At 32.0% G+C, this 18653-nt stretch overlaps 2 protein-coding genes across 2 annotated transcripts in view; one reads left to right on the forward strand and one right to left on the reverse strand.

The window, feature by feature from the left end:
- The window catches only part of unc79 (UNC-79 domain-containing protein), a 50825-nt gene extending 37885 nt beyond the window's left edge, over positions 1-12940 (reverse strand). The window contains exons 1-6 of the mRNA XM_065498957.1: positions 12861-12940; positions 12499-12607; positions 1319-1438; positions 1074-1235; positions 838-1008; positions 686-775 (exon numbers count right to left, since the gene is read on the reverse strand). Coding sequence (XP_065355029.1) covers positions 686-775; positions 838-1008; positions 1074-1235; positions 1319-1438; positions 12499-12553 — 598 coding nt within the window. The 5' untranslated portion in view covers positions 12554-12607; positions 12861-12940. The remainder of the gene's footprint in view (positions 1-685; positions 776-837; positions 1009-1073; positions 1236-1318; positions 1439-12498; positions 12608-12860) is intronic.
- A 1222-nt stretch (positions 12941-14162) lies between these two features.
- Positions 14163-15082, forward strand: LOC135949418 (uncharacterized). The gene is made up of 2 exons (XM_065498968.1): positions 14163-14554; positions 14727-15082. Exons 1-2 carry the CDS (start codon positions 14275-14277, stop codon positions 14993-14995), a joined length of 549 nt encoding a protein of 182 aa, XP_065355040.1. The 5' UTR covers positions 14163-14274; the 3' UTR covers positions 14996-15082.
- Positions 15083-18653: the final 3571 nt, after the last annotated feature.

Below are 18653 nucleotides of genomic sequence, written 5' to 3' on the forward strand. Positions count from 1 at the left end.
TTAGGTAAACAAAATTTAATTTTTTTTTAATTGTTTTTCAAAATTTTTTTTTTAAATTGTATTTTAATTTTTTTTAAAAAGTTTTTTCCAAATTTTTTAAAAAATTTTTTTTAAAATTTTTTTTTGGGAAAAAAATGTATGACAAAAAAAATTTTTTTATGAAAAAAAATTCGGGTTAAAAAATATTTTTCCCGAGTTTGACCCATTGTAGGTCTAACTTACTATAGCCTTATCTACATCGTTGCAATGGACTTTGAAATATCTATCATTAGATATCCATATTGTCTATATTAATGACTTAGTAATCCAGATATAGATCAAAAATAGGTCAAAAATCGAGGTTGTCCCGGTTTTTTGCTCATATCTCCGTTATTTATGGACCGATTTTGCTGATTTTAAATAGCAAACTTCTCGAAAGCATGTCTGACAGATTTATTGAAGATTTGGATCACGAAGATATCTGGGGTCTTTAGAAAATTGATTTCAACAGACAGACGGACGGACAGACAGACAGACGGACATTGCTTAATCGACTCCGCTATCTTAAGGATCCAGAATATATATTTTATAGGGTCGGAAATGAAAAATGTAGAAATTACAAACGGAATGACAAACTTATATATACCCTTCTCACGAAGGTGAAGGGTATAAAAATTCACTTAATTCCAAGTTTTTTTAAACCCACCTGGATTATTTGAGTATTGTAGGACCATCATTATAACGGATGAGACCGATTGACAAGCCTGGGATTCCTGTTCATCGGCACTTCTTCGGGCTTAAAATAATTTAAAATTAATTATTTTCTATTAAAGTTTCTTTCTCTCTCGAAAAACTTACTTATAGTGAATGGCAAGATATAGTAACATAGAGCATTAACAATATCTTGATGTAGAGCTGGGGGTAAGACAGATATAGTAGAGCTGGCTAAATAGGGTAAATTATCAATAAGATCTTTATCTAAAAATGGCAAGATACAGCATAAACATTGTAAGAGAGCTTTGCCAAAAACTGTAAACAAAACAAAACATGATATTATTAGATGCTTTCTACAGCTGAATATTAAAAAAAATTACCTATTTGACCATATTGTATACAGGGTGCCACATCAATGAGCATAGTAAGAGCATTATATAGATTTCCATATTCAAGATTGGGATAGGCAGACATACGTGTGGGATCTTCAGAGGGATCGCGTATAAGTTCGTGTGGTGAGGTACGTACATCTTTAAGGACAGCTGGGAAAGGGAGTAGAGAGAGAGAGAGAACAATATTATTTATTTAATTATTTTGTTGGTGTGAGGGAACAAGTAGTACTTACTTAATAGAGTTTGAGAGAAATATTTAATATTGTTAGCGATGTCAACGCCAGAGGGCGCTGGTAAGACATTATGTAATAGACGTACATGATAATCATGAAGGCAACGCAACTTTGCCTTGACTGAAAATATTATTAAGAAATAAATTATGATTATTAAGAGTAATTCAAGTTAAAAGATACACGCAGAGAAAAAATATAATTGGGCATGGTTACTGTAACCATTTCAATATTGTTACAAGTTTTTTTAACTATATTATAGTCACAGTAACCATTTACATGATTGTTTTAACCATAATATGGTTAACTTACGATTCACATGATTGTCTCAACCATATACACATCTGCTCAAAATAATAGATACACCAAAATTTATTTTTTAAAAACGAAAAAAAATAATGGTATATTGTAAAATTATAAAAAAAATTCAGTCGATTTTTATTTATAGTTAAAAGGAGAGTAAAAAACAAAAACAAAATATTTCATAATTAATAATAAATATTATAAAGTAAATTAAATTTCTTAAATTTCGAAAAATTTGGTGCTCATAATAATAGATACATTTTTAAAAATTCTTATTAAACAAAAGCTAATAAATTTTATCTTAAAAAAATTAGTTTATTATTAAAGTAAAGCTAGTATCCAGTATATCCACCTTTGTTTTGTAAAACTTTCTCCACTCTTCTGGGCATACTGGATATCAAGTTCTGACACTTCTCCAATGGAATCTCGTACCATATTTTTTGCGTTTTCTCCCATAAATCGTCTTTATTTTTGAAAACTTCCTTAGAAAGCCTTATCTTTAATTCACTCCACATGTTTTCTATTGGGTTTAAATCAGGGGATTGGCTGGGCCAGCTTAAAACAGGTACGTTATTCTCCAAGAACCAGTTTTTAACTAATCTTGAACTATGTTTTGGGTCGTTGTCCAGCTGGAATGTCCATATTAATGGCATATTTTCCGATGCATATGGAAGCATTACGTTTTCCAATATGTCTCTATACCCACTAGCATTCATGGTATCTTCTATTCGGAATATCGGACCAACACCATTCCATGAAAAGCAACCCCAAACCATTATGTTTCCCCCGCCATGTTTTACCGTTTTTTTTTGTAAATTTTTTCTTTTCTTCTTTTCCTTTTGGTCGGCGTACATTTCTTTGGCAGTCGTTTCCAAACAAATTTATTTTTGTTTCGTCGCTCCATAAAATATTTCTCCATTTTTTTTCGCCTTCACACCCGGACCATTGTAAGTGCTCTTTAGCAAATTCTAATCTTGTCTTGATATTTTTTTGGCGCATTAGTGGCACTTTTCTGGCAATTCTTCCCGGCAATTTAGCTTGTAAAAGACGACGACGAATTGTTTGTGGACTGATTTCGTTACATAGCTCCGCAGAAATAGCTTTCGATGATATGAAAGGGTAATTTTTAACCATAAGGACGATCCGCCTATCTGTTTCTGGACTGGTTTTCTTTGGTCTACCGCGAGTTTCTCTTTTTTGTTTTTTAGATAAAGCATTTTGGACAAAATGTAAAGATCTACCTATGCTCTTTGCTATTTCCCGTAATGATTTTCCTTGATTTCTCATCGTTTGAACAATTTTTTTCTCATCTTCGGTACAATGATGATTTCGTCCCATTTTCTTCAAAAGAGTCCTATTTTTTATAAAATTGTTGCTAAAATTTAAATTATACTTACTGTTTCACGTAAATAGGAACAAAAAATTGCACAAAAAAAAAATTGTATATAAACAAATTACAAATTACTGATGTGTATCTATTTTTATGAGCAAATAATTTTTTGTAATTCAAATAAATTCGTTTTTAAAAATCAACATGAAAGCAAATAGTTGCCAGATTTTTGACTGACATGACATTGCCAGATAGAAATTTTAATAATATGATGTATTCTTAACGCTTGCGAGGAAATTTTCAATGTTACCGCCATTTAAATTTTTTCCAATTAGGTGTATCTATTATTTTGAGCAGATGTGTACATATATGGTTACAGTAAACATATATATGTTTGTGGCAACCATATTTATGATGAATAATTTTATCATAATATGTTGTTCTCAGATTATAATCATATAAATGGTTGTCACAAACATATACATATATGTTTACTGTAACCATATATATGGTTGATACAATCATGTGAATCGTAAGTTAACCATATTATGGTTACCACAATCATGTAAATGGTTACTGTGACTATAATATAGTTAAAAAACTTGTAACAATATTGAAATGGTTACAGTAACCATGCCCAACTATATTTTTTCTCTGCGTGTACACAGAGAAAACAGATTCGTGATAGCAACCGAATTTGTTGCCAATCGAATGATTCTATCTTAGTGACTGAATTTTACAGTTGTGGCTACAATATTTTGTAAGAGGTAACTAAAGTTTGACTGCCTCAACTGAAATTCTTCTTTATCAACTGACTTTCTGTTGTTAGAACTAAAAAATTCTATGTGTGCAACTGAATCATTCTATTGGCAACAAATTCGGTTGCTATCACGAATCTGTTTTATCTGTGTATGGAAAAATTGATTGCCATTTATATAACTGATATACTTTTAAGAATTAAGATCGATCAGATATTTGTATATTCTATATTAATTATCACTAGTAGAAATCCGCAAAATGTGGTTAAATAATCAATGTTGAAAATTCAAATTTAATTTTGATTAATTTAGCAAATTTTAGCCATTTTTAAAATAATCAAACGCTTTCGGCTGTGTCGAATTATAATTTTAAAATTTAAAATTTTTTTTTTTAAATTTAAAAAGATGTTTTGTTAAATTTTTTTTTTGGTGAAAAAAAAATTCGGCTTAAAAATGTTTTCCGATTTTGACCCATTGTAGACAATGGTCTTATATACGTCGTTGCAAAGCTCTTTCAAATAGATATTCAGCCCAATTATGAATATGAATTCCCCGGGAGTTTTTTCCCTTTTTTCATTTTTCCTATTAAAATTCAATGGGAAAAAACTCCCGGGGAACAAACTCCCGCGGAATTTTTTATTCATAATTGGGCTGATTGTCTATATTAATGACTTAGTAATAATAAAAATCGAGGTCCTGGTTTTTTCCTCATATCTCAGCCATTTCTCGAAAGCATGTCTGACAGAATTATTGAAGATTTGGATCCCGAAGATATCTGGGGATCTACAGAAAATTGATTTCAACAAACAGACGGATAGACTGACACTGACTGACTGACTGGCTTAATCGACTCCGCCATCTATAAGGATTCAGAATATATATACTTTATAGGGTCGGAAAATTATATTGTGGAAATTACAAACGGAATGACTAACTTATACATATGTATATACCCTTCTCACGATGGTGAAGGGTATAACAAGTAGAGAGCTAAATTCAGCTATGCCATCACCAAATTATACTTTAAAATACAAATTTTAAATATTTTTAGGTAAACAAAATTATTTTTTTTTTCAAAATAGTTTTAAAATTTTTTATAAAATTTTTAAAAAAAATTATTTTTCTAAAAATTTTGAAAAAATAATTTTTTTCAAAATTTTTTAAAAAATAATTTTTTTCAAAATTTTTTAAAAAAATTTAAAATTTTTTAGTGAAAATTTTTTTACTAAAAAAAATTGTGTTAAACTATATTTTTCTCGATTTTGAACAGTTGTAGGTCCAAATTACTATAGCCTTATATACATCGTTGCAATGGACTCGGAAATATCTATCATTAGATATCAATCCATATTGTCTATATTAATGACTTAGTAATCCAAATATAGATAAAATAAGTAAGAGAGCTATATTCGGCTGTGCCGAATCTTATATACCATACCCTTCACCAAATAATACTTAAAAATATTTTTTTTTTAAATATTTTTATTTAAACAAAATCAAAAATTTTTTTTTAATGTTTTTTTTCCAAATTGTTTTTTAATTTTTTTTTTAAATTTCTTTGGAAAAAGAATTTATGACAAAAAAAATTTTTGATGAAAAAAAAAATTCGGGTTAAAAAATATTTTTTTCCGATTTTGACCCATTGTATGTCCAACTTACTATGGTTGCCTATATTAATGACTTAGTAATCCAGATATAAGTCAAAAATTGGTCAAAAATCGAGGTTGTCCTAGTTTTTCCTTATATCTCAGCCATTTTCTGGATTTTAAATAGCGAACGAGCCGGAATAATTTCGGATATATTGATGTATGAATCGTGTATGTAAGTTATTTGGGGGCTTCGGAAAGTTGATTTCAACACACAGACGGACATGGCTATATCGATTCCGCTATCTATAACGATCCAGAATATATATACTTTATGGGGTCGCAAATGAAAAATGTGGAAATTACAAACGGAATGACAAACTTATATATACCCTTGCCACTTATGGTGAAGGGTATAAAAAGTAAGAGAGTTATATTCGGCTGCGTCGAATCTGATATACCCTTCACCAAATTATACTTCAATATAAAAATTTTAAATATTTTTAGGTAAACAAAATTCATTATTTTCATTTTTTGGAATTTTTTTTTTTTAAATTTTAAAATTTTAAAAATTTTTTTTTGTTTTCCCATTTTTTTTAATATTTAGCGAAAAAAAACTTTTGGTAAAAAAAAAATTCAGATTAATAAATATATTTTTCGATTATGACCCATTGTAGGTCCAACTTACTATGGTCCTATAATGGTCGTTGCAAAGGTATTTGAAATATCTATCAGTAGATATCCATATTGTCTATATTAATGACTTAGTAATCCATATATAGGACAAAAATAGGTAAAAATTCGAGGTTGTCCTAGTTTTTTCCTTATATCTCAGCCATTTGTGGACAACCTCGATTTTTGGCGTATTTTTATACCCTTCACCTTCGTGAGAAGGGTATATATAAGTTTGTCATTCCGTTTGTAATTTCTACATTTTTCATTTCCGACCCTATAAAGTATATATATTCTGGATCCTTATAGATAGCGGAGTCGATTAAGCCATGTCTGTCTGTCTGTCTGTCTGTCTGTCTGTCTGTCTGTCTGTCTGTCTGTCTGTCTGTCTGTCTGTCTGTCTGTCTGTCTGTCTGTCTGTCTGTCTGTCTGTCTGTCTGTCTGTCTGTCTGTCTGTCTGTCTGTCTGTCTGTCTGTCTGTCTGTCTGTCTGTCTGTCTGTCTGTCTGTCTGTCTGTCTGTCTGTCTGTCTGTCTGTCTGTCTGTCTGTCTGTCTGTCTGTCTGTCTGTCTGTCTGTCTGTCTGTCTGTCTGTCTGTCTGTCTGTCTGTCTGTCTGTCTGTCTGTCTGTCTGTCTGTCTGTCTGTCTGTCTGTCTGTCTGTCTGTCTGTCTGTCTGTCTGTCTGTCTGTCTGTCTGTCTGTCTGTCTGTCTGTCTGTCTGTCTGTCTGTCTGTCTGTCTGTCTGTCTGTCTGTCTGTCTGTCTGTCTGTCTGTCTGTCTGTCTGTCTGTCTGTCTGTCTGTCTGTCTGTCTGTCTGTCTGTCTGTCTGTCTGTCTGTCTGTCTGTCTGTCTGTCTGTCTGTCTGTCTGTCTGTCTGTCTGTCTGTCTGTCTGTCTGTCTGTCTGTCTGTCTGTCTGTCTGTCTGTCTGTCTGTCTGTCTGTCTGTCTGTCTGTCTGTCTGTCTGTCTGTCTGTCTGTCTGTCTGTCTGTCTGTCTGTCTGTCTGTCTGTCTGTCTGTCTGTCTGTCTGTCTGTCTGTCTGTCTGTCTGTCTGTCTGTCTGTCTGTCTGTCTGTCTGTCTGTCTGTCTGTCTGTCTGTCTGTCTGTCTGTCTGTCTGTCTGTCTGTCTGTCTGTCTGTCTGTCTGTCTGTCTGTCTGTCTGTCTGTCTGTCTGTCTGTCTGTCTGTCTGTCTGTCTGTCTGTCTGTCTGTCTGTCTGTCTGTCTGTCTGTCTGTCTGTCTGTCTGTCTGTCTGTCTGTCTGTCTGTCTGTCTGTCTGTCTGTCTGTCTGTCTGTCTGTCTGTCTGTCTGTCTGTCTGTCTGTCTGTCTGTCTGTCTGTCTGTCTGTCTGTCTGTCTGTCTGTCTGTCTGTCTGTCTGTCTGTCTGTCTGTCTGTCTGTCTGTCTGTCTGTCTGTCTGTCTGTCTGTCTGTCTGTCTGTCTGTCTGTCTGTCTGTCTGTCTGTCTGTCTGTCTGTCTCTGTCTGTCTGTCTGTCTGTCTGTCTGTCTGTCTGTCTGTCTGTCTGTCTGTCTGTCTGTCTGTCTGTCTGTCTGTCTGTCTGTCTGTCTGTCTGTCTGTCTGTCTGTCTGTCTGTCTGTCTGTCTGTCTGTCTGTCTGTCTGTCTGTCTGTCTGTCTCATCTATCTATCTGTCTGTCTGTCTTGTCTGTCTGTCTGTCTGTCTGTCTGTCTGTCTGTCTGTCTGTCTGTCTGTCTGTCTGTCTGTCTGTCTGTCTGTCTGTCTGTCTGTCTGTCTGTCTGTCTGTCTGTCTGTCTGTCTGTCTGTCTGTCTGTCTGTCTGTCTGTCTGTCTGTCTGTCTGTCTGTCTGTCTGTCTGTCTGTCTGTCTGTCTGTCTGTCTGTCTGTCTGTCTGTCTGTCTGTCTGTCTGTCTGTCTGTCTGTCTGTCTGTCTGTCTGTCTGTCTGTCTGTCTGTCTGTCTGTCTGTCTGTCTGTCTGTCTGTCTGTCTGTCTGTCTGTCTGTCTGTCTGTCTGTCTGTCTGTCTGTCTGTCTGTCTGTCTGTCTGTCTGTCTGTCTGTCTGTCTGTCTGTCTGTCTGTCTGTCTGTCTGTCTGTCTGTCTGTCTGTCTGTCTGTCTGTCTGTCTGTCTGTCTGTCTGTCTGTCTGTCTGTCTGTCTGTCTGTCTGTCTGTCTGTCTGTCTGTCTGTCTGTCTGTCTGTCTGTCTGTCTGTCTGTCTGTCTGTCTGTCTGTCTGTCTGTCTGTCTGTCTGTCTGTCTGTCTGTCTGTCTGTCTGTCTGTCTGTCTGTCTGTCTGTCTGTCTGTCTGTCTGTCTGTCTGTCTGTCTGTCTGTCTGTCTGTCTGTCTGTCTGTCTGTCTGTCTGTCTGTCTGTCTGTCTGTCTGTCTGTCTGTCTGTCTGTCTGTCTGTCTGTCTGTCTGTCTGTCTGTCTGTCTGTCTGTCTGTCTGTCTGTCTGTCTGTCTGTCTGTCTGTCTGTCTGTCTGTCTGTCTGTCTGTCTGTCTGTCTGTCTGTCTGTCTGTCTGTCTGTCTGTCTGTCTGTCTGTCTGTCTGTCTGTCTGTCTGTCTGTCTGTCTGTCTGTCTGTCTGTCTGTCTGTCTGTCTGTCTGTCTGTCTGTCTGTCTGTCTGTCTGTCTGTCTGTCTGTCTGTCTGTCTGTCTGTCTGTCTGTCTGTCTGTCTGTCTGTCTGTCTGTCTGTCTGTCTGTCTGTCTGTCTGTCTGTCTGTCTGTCTGTCTGTCTGTCTGTCTGTCTGTCTGTCTGTCTGTCTGTCTGTCTGTCTGTCTGTCTGTCTGTCTGTCTGTCTGTCTGTCTGTCTGTCTGTCTGTCTGTCTGTCTGTCTGTCTGTCTGTCTGTCTGTCTGTCTGTCTGTCTGTCTGTCTGTCTGTCTGTCTGTCTGTCTGTCTGTCTGTCTGTCTGTCTGTCTGTCTGTCTGTCTGTCTGTCTGTCTGTCTGTCTGTCTGTCTGTCTGTCTGTCTGTCTGTCTGTCTGTCTGTCTGTCTGTCTGTCTGTCTGTCTGTCTGTCTGTCTGTCTGTCTGTCTGTCTGTCTGTCTGTCTGTCTGTCTGTCTGTCTGTCTGTCTGTCTGTCTGTCTGTCTGTCTGTCTGTCTGTCTGTCTGTCTGTCTGTCTGTCTGTCTGTCTGTCTGTCTGTCTGTCTGTCTGTCTGTCTGTCTGTCTGTCTGTCTGTCTGTCTGTCTGTCTGTCTGTCTGTCTGTCTGTCTGTCTGTCTGTCTGTCTGTCTGTCTGTCTGTCTGTCTGTCTGTCTGTCTGTCTGTCTGTCTGTCTGTCTGTCTGTCTGTCTGTCTGTCTGTCTGTCTGTCTGTCTGTCTGTCTGTCTGTCTGTCTGTCTGTTGAAATCAGTTTTCTGAAGACCCCAGATATCTTCGGGATCCAAATCTTCAATAATTCTGTCAGACATGCTTTCGAGAATTTTGCTATTTAAAATCAGCAAAATCGGTCCACAAATGGCTGAGATATGAGGAAAAAACCAAGACAACCTCGATTTTTGACCTATTTTTTTACCTATATCTGGATTACTAAGACATTAATATAGACAATATGGATATCTAATGATAGATATTTCAAAGACATTTGCAACGACGTATATAAGACCATAGTAAGTTGGACCTACAATGGGTCAAAATCGGGAAAAAAATTTTGAACCCGAATTTTTTTTTTTTTAAAAAAAAATTTAAAAAACAAAAAAAAAATTTTTAAAATTTAAAAAAAAAAAAAATTTTAAAATTTTAAAAAAAAAAATTTTTTAAAATTTAAAAAAAAAAAATTTTAAAATTTAAAAAAAAAAAAATTTTAAAATTTAAAAAAAAAAATTTTTTTAAATTTAAAAAAAAAAAAATTAAAATAACAATCGAAAAAATTTTTTTTCCAAAAAATTCAAAAAACAACTGGAAAAAAAGTTAAATTTTGTTTACCTAAAAATATTTAAAATTTTGAAGTATAATTTGGTGAAGGGTATATAAGATTCGGCACGGCCGAATATAGCACTCTTACTTGTTTATCTATATATTTCTGGATTACTAAGTCATTAATATAGACAATATGGATATCTAATGATAGATATTTCGAAGTCTATTGCAACGATGTAGTTGCACCTACAATAGGTCAAAATCGGGAACATTTTTTTTTATAAATTTTTAATAAATTTAATTTTTTTTTTAAATTTAAAAAAAAGTTTTGAAAAAATAAAAAAAAATTTAATTTGTTTACCTAAAAATATTTAAAATTTGTATGTTTGAAGTATAATTTGATCAAGTGTATATATGAATCGGCAAAGCCGAATATAGCTCTAATACTGTTTTTTTTTTAAATACATTTTTTTAAAACAATGATATAAATTACATACAGCCCAATTATGAATAAAATACTCCGCGGGAGTTTGTTCCCCGGGAATTTTTTCCCATTGAATTTCAATAGGAAAAATGAGAAAAGGGGAAAAATTCCTGCGGAATTTTTGCTCATAATTTGGCTGATAATTTCACAGGAAATCACTAAATTATGGAAAAAATTATAAATGCAGGGAAAAACATACAATTTCTTATAATTGAATCGTTTATTTCAAAAACCATTCAAGCAACAAAAAATGAAAAATTTAGTTATTGGATGACTACTTTTTGTAAAGGTAAATGCATTGTTTAATGCAAACAAAATTAGATAATGCTCCTTATTATGATGAAGCAAAGCGTTAGAAATACGAGTTTAGTGCAGAAAGAAGTCAAGTGACAGCGCTCGACTGGTTTCGGCTTATGTATTATTAGGCCCTAATCTATTTTTTTTTTCATAAATGTTGTAGGTCTCAATAAATTTGAATAAAATAATACATTTACAGGCTCTACATGGTTGGATATGTAGAATTTTATAGGAATATTTTTCAATGGTCTACAGCGGAAGCCGAATTCACTGTAGAACAAGTGTGTGATGACGAATAGTCATTTCAAAACAAATATTTGCATATAAAAAGTGCATTTGTCATTTTACTAATAATATTGGAATATTTCAGAAACCAGTCAAGTGCAAACTTTATATTATTATACCCTTCACCATGAGTGACAAGGGTATATATAAGTTTGTCATTCCGTTTGCAATTTCCACATTTTTCATTTGCAACCCCACAAAGTATATTTATTCTGGATCGTTATAGATAACGGAATCGATATAGCCATGTCCGTCTGTGTGTTGAAATCAACTTTCCGAAGCCCCCAAATAACTTACATACACGCTTCATACATCAATATCTCCGAAATTCTTCCGGCTCGGTCGATATTTAAAATCGGTCCACAAATGGCTGAGATATAAGGAAAAAACTAGGACAACCTCGATTTTTTACCTATTTTTGACCTATATCTGGATTACTAAGTCATTAATATAGACAATATGGATATCTAATGATAGATATTTCAAAGACCTTTGCAACGACGTATATAGGGCCATAGTAAGTTGGACATACAATGGGTCAAAATCGGAAAAAAATATTTTTTAACCCGAATTTTTTTTTCATTTTCATTTTTCATTTAAATAATATAGAAAAAACTTTCATTGGAACAAATTTAAATTTTGTAAAAGTAGTTTTTAGGTTGCTAGGAAGTTTTCACTTATTTACTCAAAATCACTAATATGTTGCTTGACTGGTTTTTGAAATAAACGATTCAATTAAGAAAACTATAACTTCAAAATATCGCCAATTTCTAAAAAAAATTAAATTTACAATAAAATTTACATTTTTTACAAAAAAAAAGAGTTTCGCAAAAAAACGAAAATTGCTATAAAATCGCTATTTTCCAAAAAAAATCACAAAATCGTTAGTATCTCAATAAAATAGTTATTTTCATTAAAATCGCAAAGATTACAAAAAGCGCTAATTTCACACAAAATTCCAAATTTGAAAAAAAAAATATTTGAAAAAATTACCAATTTCTCAAAAAACGGTAATTTAGAAAAAAACGAAAAATCGTTAAGTTCAGAATAAAACGCCAAACAAATAAAATAGAAAATTTGCCATAAAACGCTAATATTATAAAAATTGTTCTCCAAAAATGGTAATTTTAGAGAAAACATATAAAATCGCTAATTTAACAAAAAAAAAAAAACGGTTAACAAAAAATCGCCAATTTCACCAAAATTTTAAACTTCACATAAATAGAAAGTTTAACAATAATAACTATACCAGAATATGGATTTCCAAAAGTAGCTATTTTCATAAAAACGCTAATTTAATCATGAAACCCCTAATTGCTTATTTCACCAAAGAAATAAAATTCTATAAAATCGCTAATTTAAAAAAAATGTATAATTTCCTTTCTGTTGATATATAATATGGTGTTCTTTTTCATTTCTACACATCACATAAATGAACTATAACTTAACGTTCCTCTTGTGTTATTATGTTTTGGAGGTGAATTTGTGTCCAATATAAATTGGGATTCTGTCAGACATTCTTCTACTTAAAAATTACTAAAATCCTTGCAGTAAAAAAAAAGTAACTCAATTCATTGTCCTCCATATTTAAAAAAATAAATATAATTTATGATTTCAAAACAAAATACTTACAGGCTTGAGCACGAGTACCCATATTGACAAGCTGCGTCTTAAAACTATCGGTCATTATATCAGACACATCCTTTGAATTACCAAAGCTCCTTCCAATGGACTTGCCATTCTAAAACGAATAAGAAATGGAAATTAATACAAATTAAAATAAAATAAGGATAATTTTATAAAATTATAACATTTTCTTTAACAATACTTCAAATATTATCAAATTCCTTTAAACATTTACTTATATAACGCCAAATATAAAATTTTCAAACTTTCTTTTTCTTTAATTTTAAACAAATTTCATGCAATTCTTTAAAATTTTATATAAATTTTAAACCAAGCTTAATAATCTTTTAGAATCTTTGAAAATTTACCTCAAAATTTGTAAATTTCTTTAATAAATTTGCAATTTTTTACGGATTTTTGCTAAAAACAGCACCACACAAATAAAATTTCAACTACAATTGGTTTGTTAATTTTTTTCCAAATGAAAAAATGTATCTGTTTATTTTCAAAGTATGTATAACTATTTACTAGCAGATGCGCATAGAACAGCTGTTAACAAAACAAAAATAAGGTAAAATCAGTTTTAACTATAAATATAAATTTATGAAATTAAAAGAAATTAGAGAAAAATAATAAAAAAAAGTCCAACCTGTTTCTTTTATTGTAGCTTTTCTGTTAGTTTGAATATTTATTTGCTTAGTTTTTATAAATATTTTAGTTTAACTACCGCCCCCGTTAACTTAATCCTGCAGCCTTTGGTTTTTCACTAAATTATGTATACTTTACATATACAACCCTGTGTTGTAATGTATAACACCACCATTTTGTTATCATGGATGTTTGGGGGAAAAAAATCAATATTATTTTCCCGTCAAAACAAAACAAAGAGCAACAGTTGTTTTCTTGATTTATTTATTAACTGTTTGTTGTGTGCTCATTTGGCGCCTGCTCTGTTTATAGATTAGTCAGCTTTTGTATAGGTCAGCTGTTTTTTGTTTTTGTTTACATTTGCCTGTGAGTTGGTTTTTGTTGTTGTTGTTTTGCCATCAACAAGTGTTTGTATGGGGTGGTGGGTGTTATTTATGTATGTACCGTTAGTTTATTACTGCAGAGTTGTTTATAAATATTAATCAGCTGTTTTGTTTTGAGTAGTATGAAGAAATCAGCTGTTAGTAAAGGTAAACAACAAGTGTTTGTTTATAAATTGTGCTTGTGCGTGATAAATATTGTATGGTTTATTGTATTTCCTTAAATGTCCGGCCTTTTCCTTATATAAATCCACATATAAAGAGAGGCCTTTAGAGAGAGTACTAACATGAATTTAATAGAAATCATGTGTGAGAATTTTACCTAGGTGGCTGTAAAAGTTTTGGTTTTTAAGCTATAAACTTTAGAAGAAAATAAATAAGAGTTTAAGTATTTTGTATTTTAAATTAACTAAAATAATTGTGAGATTCTTTAATCTAATGTATTGAAAAAGAGTTTTTTTAAACCATTTTTTTTGTTATAAAGAGATTTTTTGTGAAAAAGAATTCCATTCCGATCGATTTGATTTGATTTAATGCATTGAATAAAATTTCCCCTGCTGTATTTTTCTATTTCTGCAATTGCCTTGAAATTTCTTTCAAATTTGTCCCAAAATCCTGACATTACAAGTCAATCAAAATAAATTGAAATAAAAAAAAATACAAAACAAAAAAAATATTTTTCTTAAACAATATTTTTCAATACTTATAAAATAATCTTGTAAAATATAAAGAATTAAATTAAAATAACTAAGAAATGTCAGAAACTTTAACCAGCCAAGAACTAAAAGCCTTAAAAGAAATGCCCTCATCCCCGGAAATGGGAGAATTGCGTAAGATTACCACTTTACAGGACATACCCTTGGCCGAAGGTGACTGCAGGCAGCAGCTAGATTTTCAAAACTCAACTGAAATTGAAGCTGAAAGTAAATTGAAAACCAATTCCCTTAAAAGATTCTTTCGTTTGCCCATGAAAAAGAAAACCGAACAGGAGGAATGTTTGGAGGGCGCTACTTCACATATAGAATTTGAAAAAGGTTTTAAAGTTAATTCAATTCAACAAAATCCTACACAAATGGATTTGATTCATACATCATTGGAATACAAACGTTTTAAATTATCATATGGCCATTATGAGTGTAGGATTTTGTTATATTTATTTGGTAAAGAATGTAAATGAATTTTCATAAAATATTTTTAAAAATTTAGCTAATTCTAATAATATGGCTGGGAGTAACAAGGAAATGACGGCCTCAGTTTCAAAAGCCAATTTAAAATCCTCTTTATCCAGCTATTGGAATTCGGTGTTCAAGCTAAAGAAATCTAGGAAATCTTCAAAAAGCCAAAAGGAATTGGAACAGGCAGCTACATCTAATGCTGAAACAAATTCTGCTAATGATCTTCAAAATAATGAGACATCCAGTATTTTAGAGGAAATTCATAATTTAAAAATTTCCGAGGAATCCCAAACTAAATAATCATTTACTTTAATGTTTTTTTTTTTAAATTCTTTTGTTTAAATTTGAAAAATAAATTTTTTGTGGTTTTGTTTTGGTGTATGGTAATTTTACACATTTTAGTAACAGTTTAAGTTCAAAGGTTTTTAGCTAATCAGGTGTAAAACTTAAATATTGTTTAAGACAAATTTTAGGGTGGTTTAAAGCAAATGTTCTTTGGGCTTTTTTTGGGGTAAATTCTACTGGTACTAGTGTCTGTTTACCATTTACCTTCATTACGCTTTCATTGGGTCATTTAAAAGTTCAGAGACGTGTGTATCTTGTTAGCTAATCCTATAGTTTTCACTTTTTCACTCAGGCATTATGGTTAAAGGGGGTGAAAAGTAAAAACATTTTACAAGTTTAAAAAAATAGAATCCTTAAAAATATTTTGCATGAAATCAACTTGAAACAAGTAAGAGTTATATTCGGCTGTAACGAATCTTAAATACCCACCATCAGTATGTAGTTTTGGCCTTCTAGGGGGACTTGAATCGGTTGTGGTCCGAACTATAGATAAATACAGATAGATCGGAAACTCTTGACAGGAAAGTTACTCAAAATAATCACAAAATAATAATTACATTCTCACCATTTAGGTTTTTGACAACTGAGTTAGGTTTGTGACAGGAGAGTTTCCGATATAGTATATGTATTTATCTATGGACCCCATAGGGTCCATATGGCTTCCACAATCTCTAGCACTTTCAATCTCCGATCAGCCAACAACACCATAAGTGATTTTTATACCCTTCTCAGGAAGGCGATATAAGTTTGTCATTTCGTTTGTTATTTCCACAATATAGTTTTCCGACCCTATAAAGTATATATATTCTGGATCCTTATAGATAGCGGAGTCGATTAAGCCATGTCCGTCCGTCTGTCTGTCTGTCTGTTGAAATCAACTTTCCGAAGCTCCCAAATAACTTACATACACGATTCATACATCAATATCTTCGGAGTCGATTAAGCCATGTCCGTCCGTCTGTCTGTCTGTTGAAATCAACTTTCCGGAGCTCCCAAATAACTTACATACACGAATTCTGGAATTCTTCCGTCTCGGTTGCTATTTAAAATCGAGAAAATCGGTCCAGGAAAAAACCACGACAACCTCGATTTTTGACCTATATCTGGATTACTAAGTCATTAATATAGACAATATGGATATCTAATGATAGATATTTCAAAGACCTTTGCAACGACGTATACAAGACCATAGTAAGTTGGACCTGCAATGGGTCAAAATCGGAAAAAATATTTTTTAAACCGAATTTTTTTTTTTACCAAAAGTTGTTTTTCGCCAAATATTAAAAAACAAAAAAAATTTTAAATTTAAAAAAAAAATTGAAATTTAAAAAAAAATTTCGAAAAATTTATTTTTCAAAAAAATTAAAAAAAATTCATCCAAAATTTTTTTTTTGCTAAAATCGCCAAAAAAAACCAAAAGTTGTTTCACCAAAAAAAAAAATTAAATTTAAAAAAAAAATTGAAATTTCAAAAAAATTTCGAAAAATTTATTTTTCAAAAAAATTAAAAAAAATACATACAAAAATTTTTTGCTAAATTCGCCAAAAAAAAAATTAAAAAACCAAAAAAAATTTTAAATTTAAAAAACAATTAAAAAAATTTATTTTTCAAAAAATTTTAATTTAAACAAAAATCCGAAAAATTTATTTTTCAAAAAAATTAAAAAACGACTTTGGAAAAACAAATTTTGTGTTTCTAAAAATATTTAAAATTTTTATTTTGAATTATAATTTGGTGAAGGGTATATAAGATTCGGCACAGCCGAATATAGCTCTGTTACTTGTTTTAAATTGTTTCGGCACCTTCCGTGCTTGTACAGCCACAACGAAATTCAGAACACCACTTTTTTACCATTTAAATTGATGGTGCTGAGTTCCCATTGTATTTATCAAGCTTAGCCTTGGTTTGAGTGATGGTTTTATTTCGAAACAAAATAATGCTTAATGAGCAGACGAAATTCACTTTTTTACAATTTCTCCTCAAGTCAATAGCTGTCAAATATATACTAAATGACTCAGCTTATTCGAATTTGTACTGGAGTCAACTGACAGATGCCTGTTGACAAGAGCAATGTTGCCTTTTCTGTTATTTGCCGGGAAATTCAAAAAGCCGCGGATTTAATTTGTGCAAAATTTTATCAGGATTGCATCATATTCCGAGGGCACATTTGTATGGGGGCTAGGTGAATATACCACACAAACCTTATCTGCAAAGAGGATTTGTGGAAAATTTCAGCCAGTTAGGTAATTTCCTTTGGGCCCTATCGTGTTTTCAACAGACAGACAGGCGGTCAGATAAACGGACAGACATAGCTAGATCGTCTTAGAATGTTATGAGGACCCAGAATATGTATTACATATACAAATATTTGGATGTGTTACAAACGGAATGACAAAATCAATATACCCCCACTTTTTAATATTGAGTAAAAAGGGGAGTGTGAATTGTAATTAATATAAATATTTATAAACAAAATTAAACAAAAATGTTTAATGAAATCCCAAAAGTTTTCTATATAAAATCAAAATACTATAAAAAAGAGGGGATGTTGTTAAAATTACTATTAATTTTCAAAATATTTGCCTTTAATTGTTTGGTTTTGCATACCTGTTTTTTTTTGGTCTCAATTTCACTATTACTTCTGTTTAATTGTTAAATTCCCCATTTGTTATAAATGCAAAATATTCTACCATTTTTATTTGCCATATTTTTCCACTAAATAATTTTCATGATTGTTTTCTGTATTTTTTATTTTTATATTTGCTACGTTTACACTTGATTGCCATCAGAGGCACTGAAGCCATTTATTTTCTCCAACTACCAACTACCAATAATAACAATTTCATTCATTCAGTCATTCATTTATTTTCTTTTTTTTATTGTTCATATGTGCAACATTCATTGTTTATTGATCAGTTTTTGAATTGCAATTGCTTTGAAAGGTGTGGGGTAAAAAAAGGGAGATTGAAAAAAATTGTATTTATTCTTCGGGAAAATCAATTTCAAATAAAAAGGAACCAATTAGAAAACCATTCATATTTTCCATGAAAGATTTATAAAAAAATACCATTTTTTGACTTTGGGTCTTCAGACTTTATTATTTATGGAGCCATTTTCACATTTCCCTTTTTAATTTTTCTAATTTTGAAAAACTCGTGATTTAATTCACGATTTTTGAAAAGTAACATAATTCGATACAGTATGTAAGTTTATATCTTGTAAAGCTGTGATACGATTCGGTTGTTTGTGGGAAATGGGCAATATCGGTCCATGATTTCACCTAGCCCCCATACAAATGTTCCCCCGGAGTACTCATTGAGCAGTTATATGTTGATTATGCGGCAATCCTGATAAACTCTACTTGATTGTTCGCACGTAGTGAACTACCACGTAAACCAAAGAGGGGTGGGTCAATAAATTCCCGACTTTTTTAATTTCCCAGCTTTTAACTGAAGGGGAAACAAGCTGCGTCATTTAGTTTCTGTTTTACAGCCATTGATAGCAGGCTCCCTCGTGACTTGAGGAGATATTTGAAAAAAGTGAATTTCGTCTGCTCATTAAGCATTAGTTTTTAAGGAAAAAATACATCACGCAAATAAAGTCTAAGCTGATT

This window comes from Calliphora vicina, chromosome 1 (genome assembly GCF_958450345.1).
Source record: "Calliphora vicina chromosome 1, idCalVici1.1, whole genome shotgun sequence".
Taxonomy (NCBI): Eukaryota; Metazoa; Arthropoda; class Insecta; order Diptera; family Calliphoridae; genus Calliphora; species Calliphora vicina.

What these genes read in the sequence shown, in the direction of transcription:
- LOC135949418 (XM_065498968.1), top strand. Translation starts at nt 14,275, where the DNA reads ATGTCAGAAACTTTAACCAGCCAAGAACTAAAAGCCTTAAAAGAAATG. An exon ending in ACATATAGAATTTGAAAAAG is followed by an intron (nt 14,555 to 14,726) that starts GTTTTAAAGTTA and finishes TTAAAAATTTAG; the next exon opens with CTAATTCTAATAATATGGCT.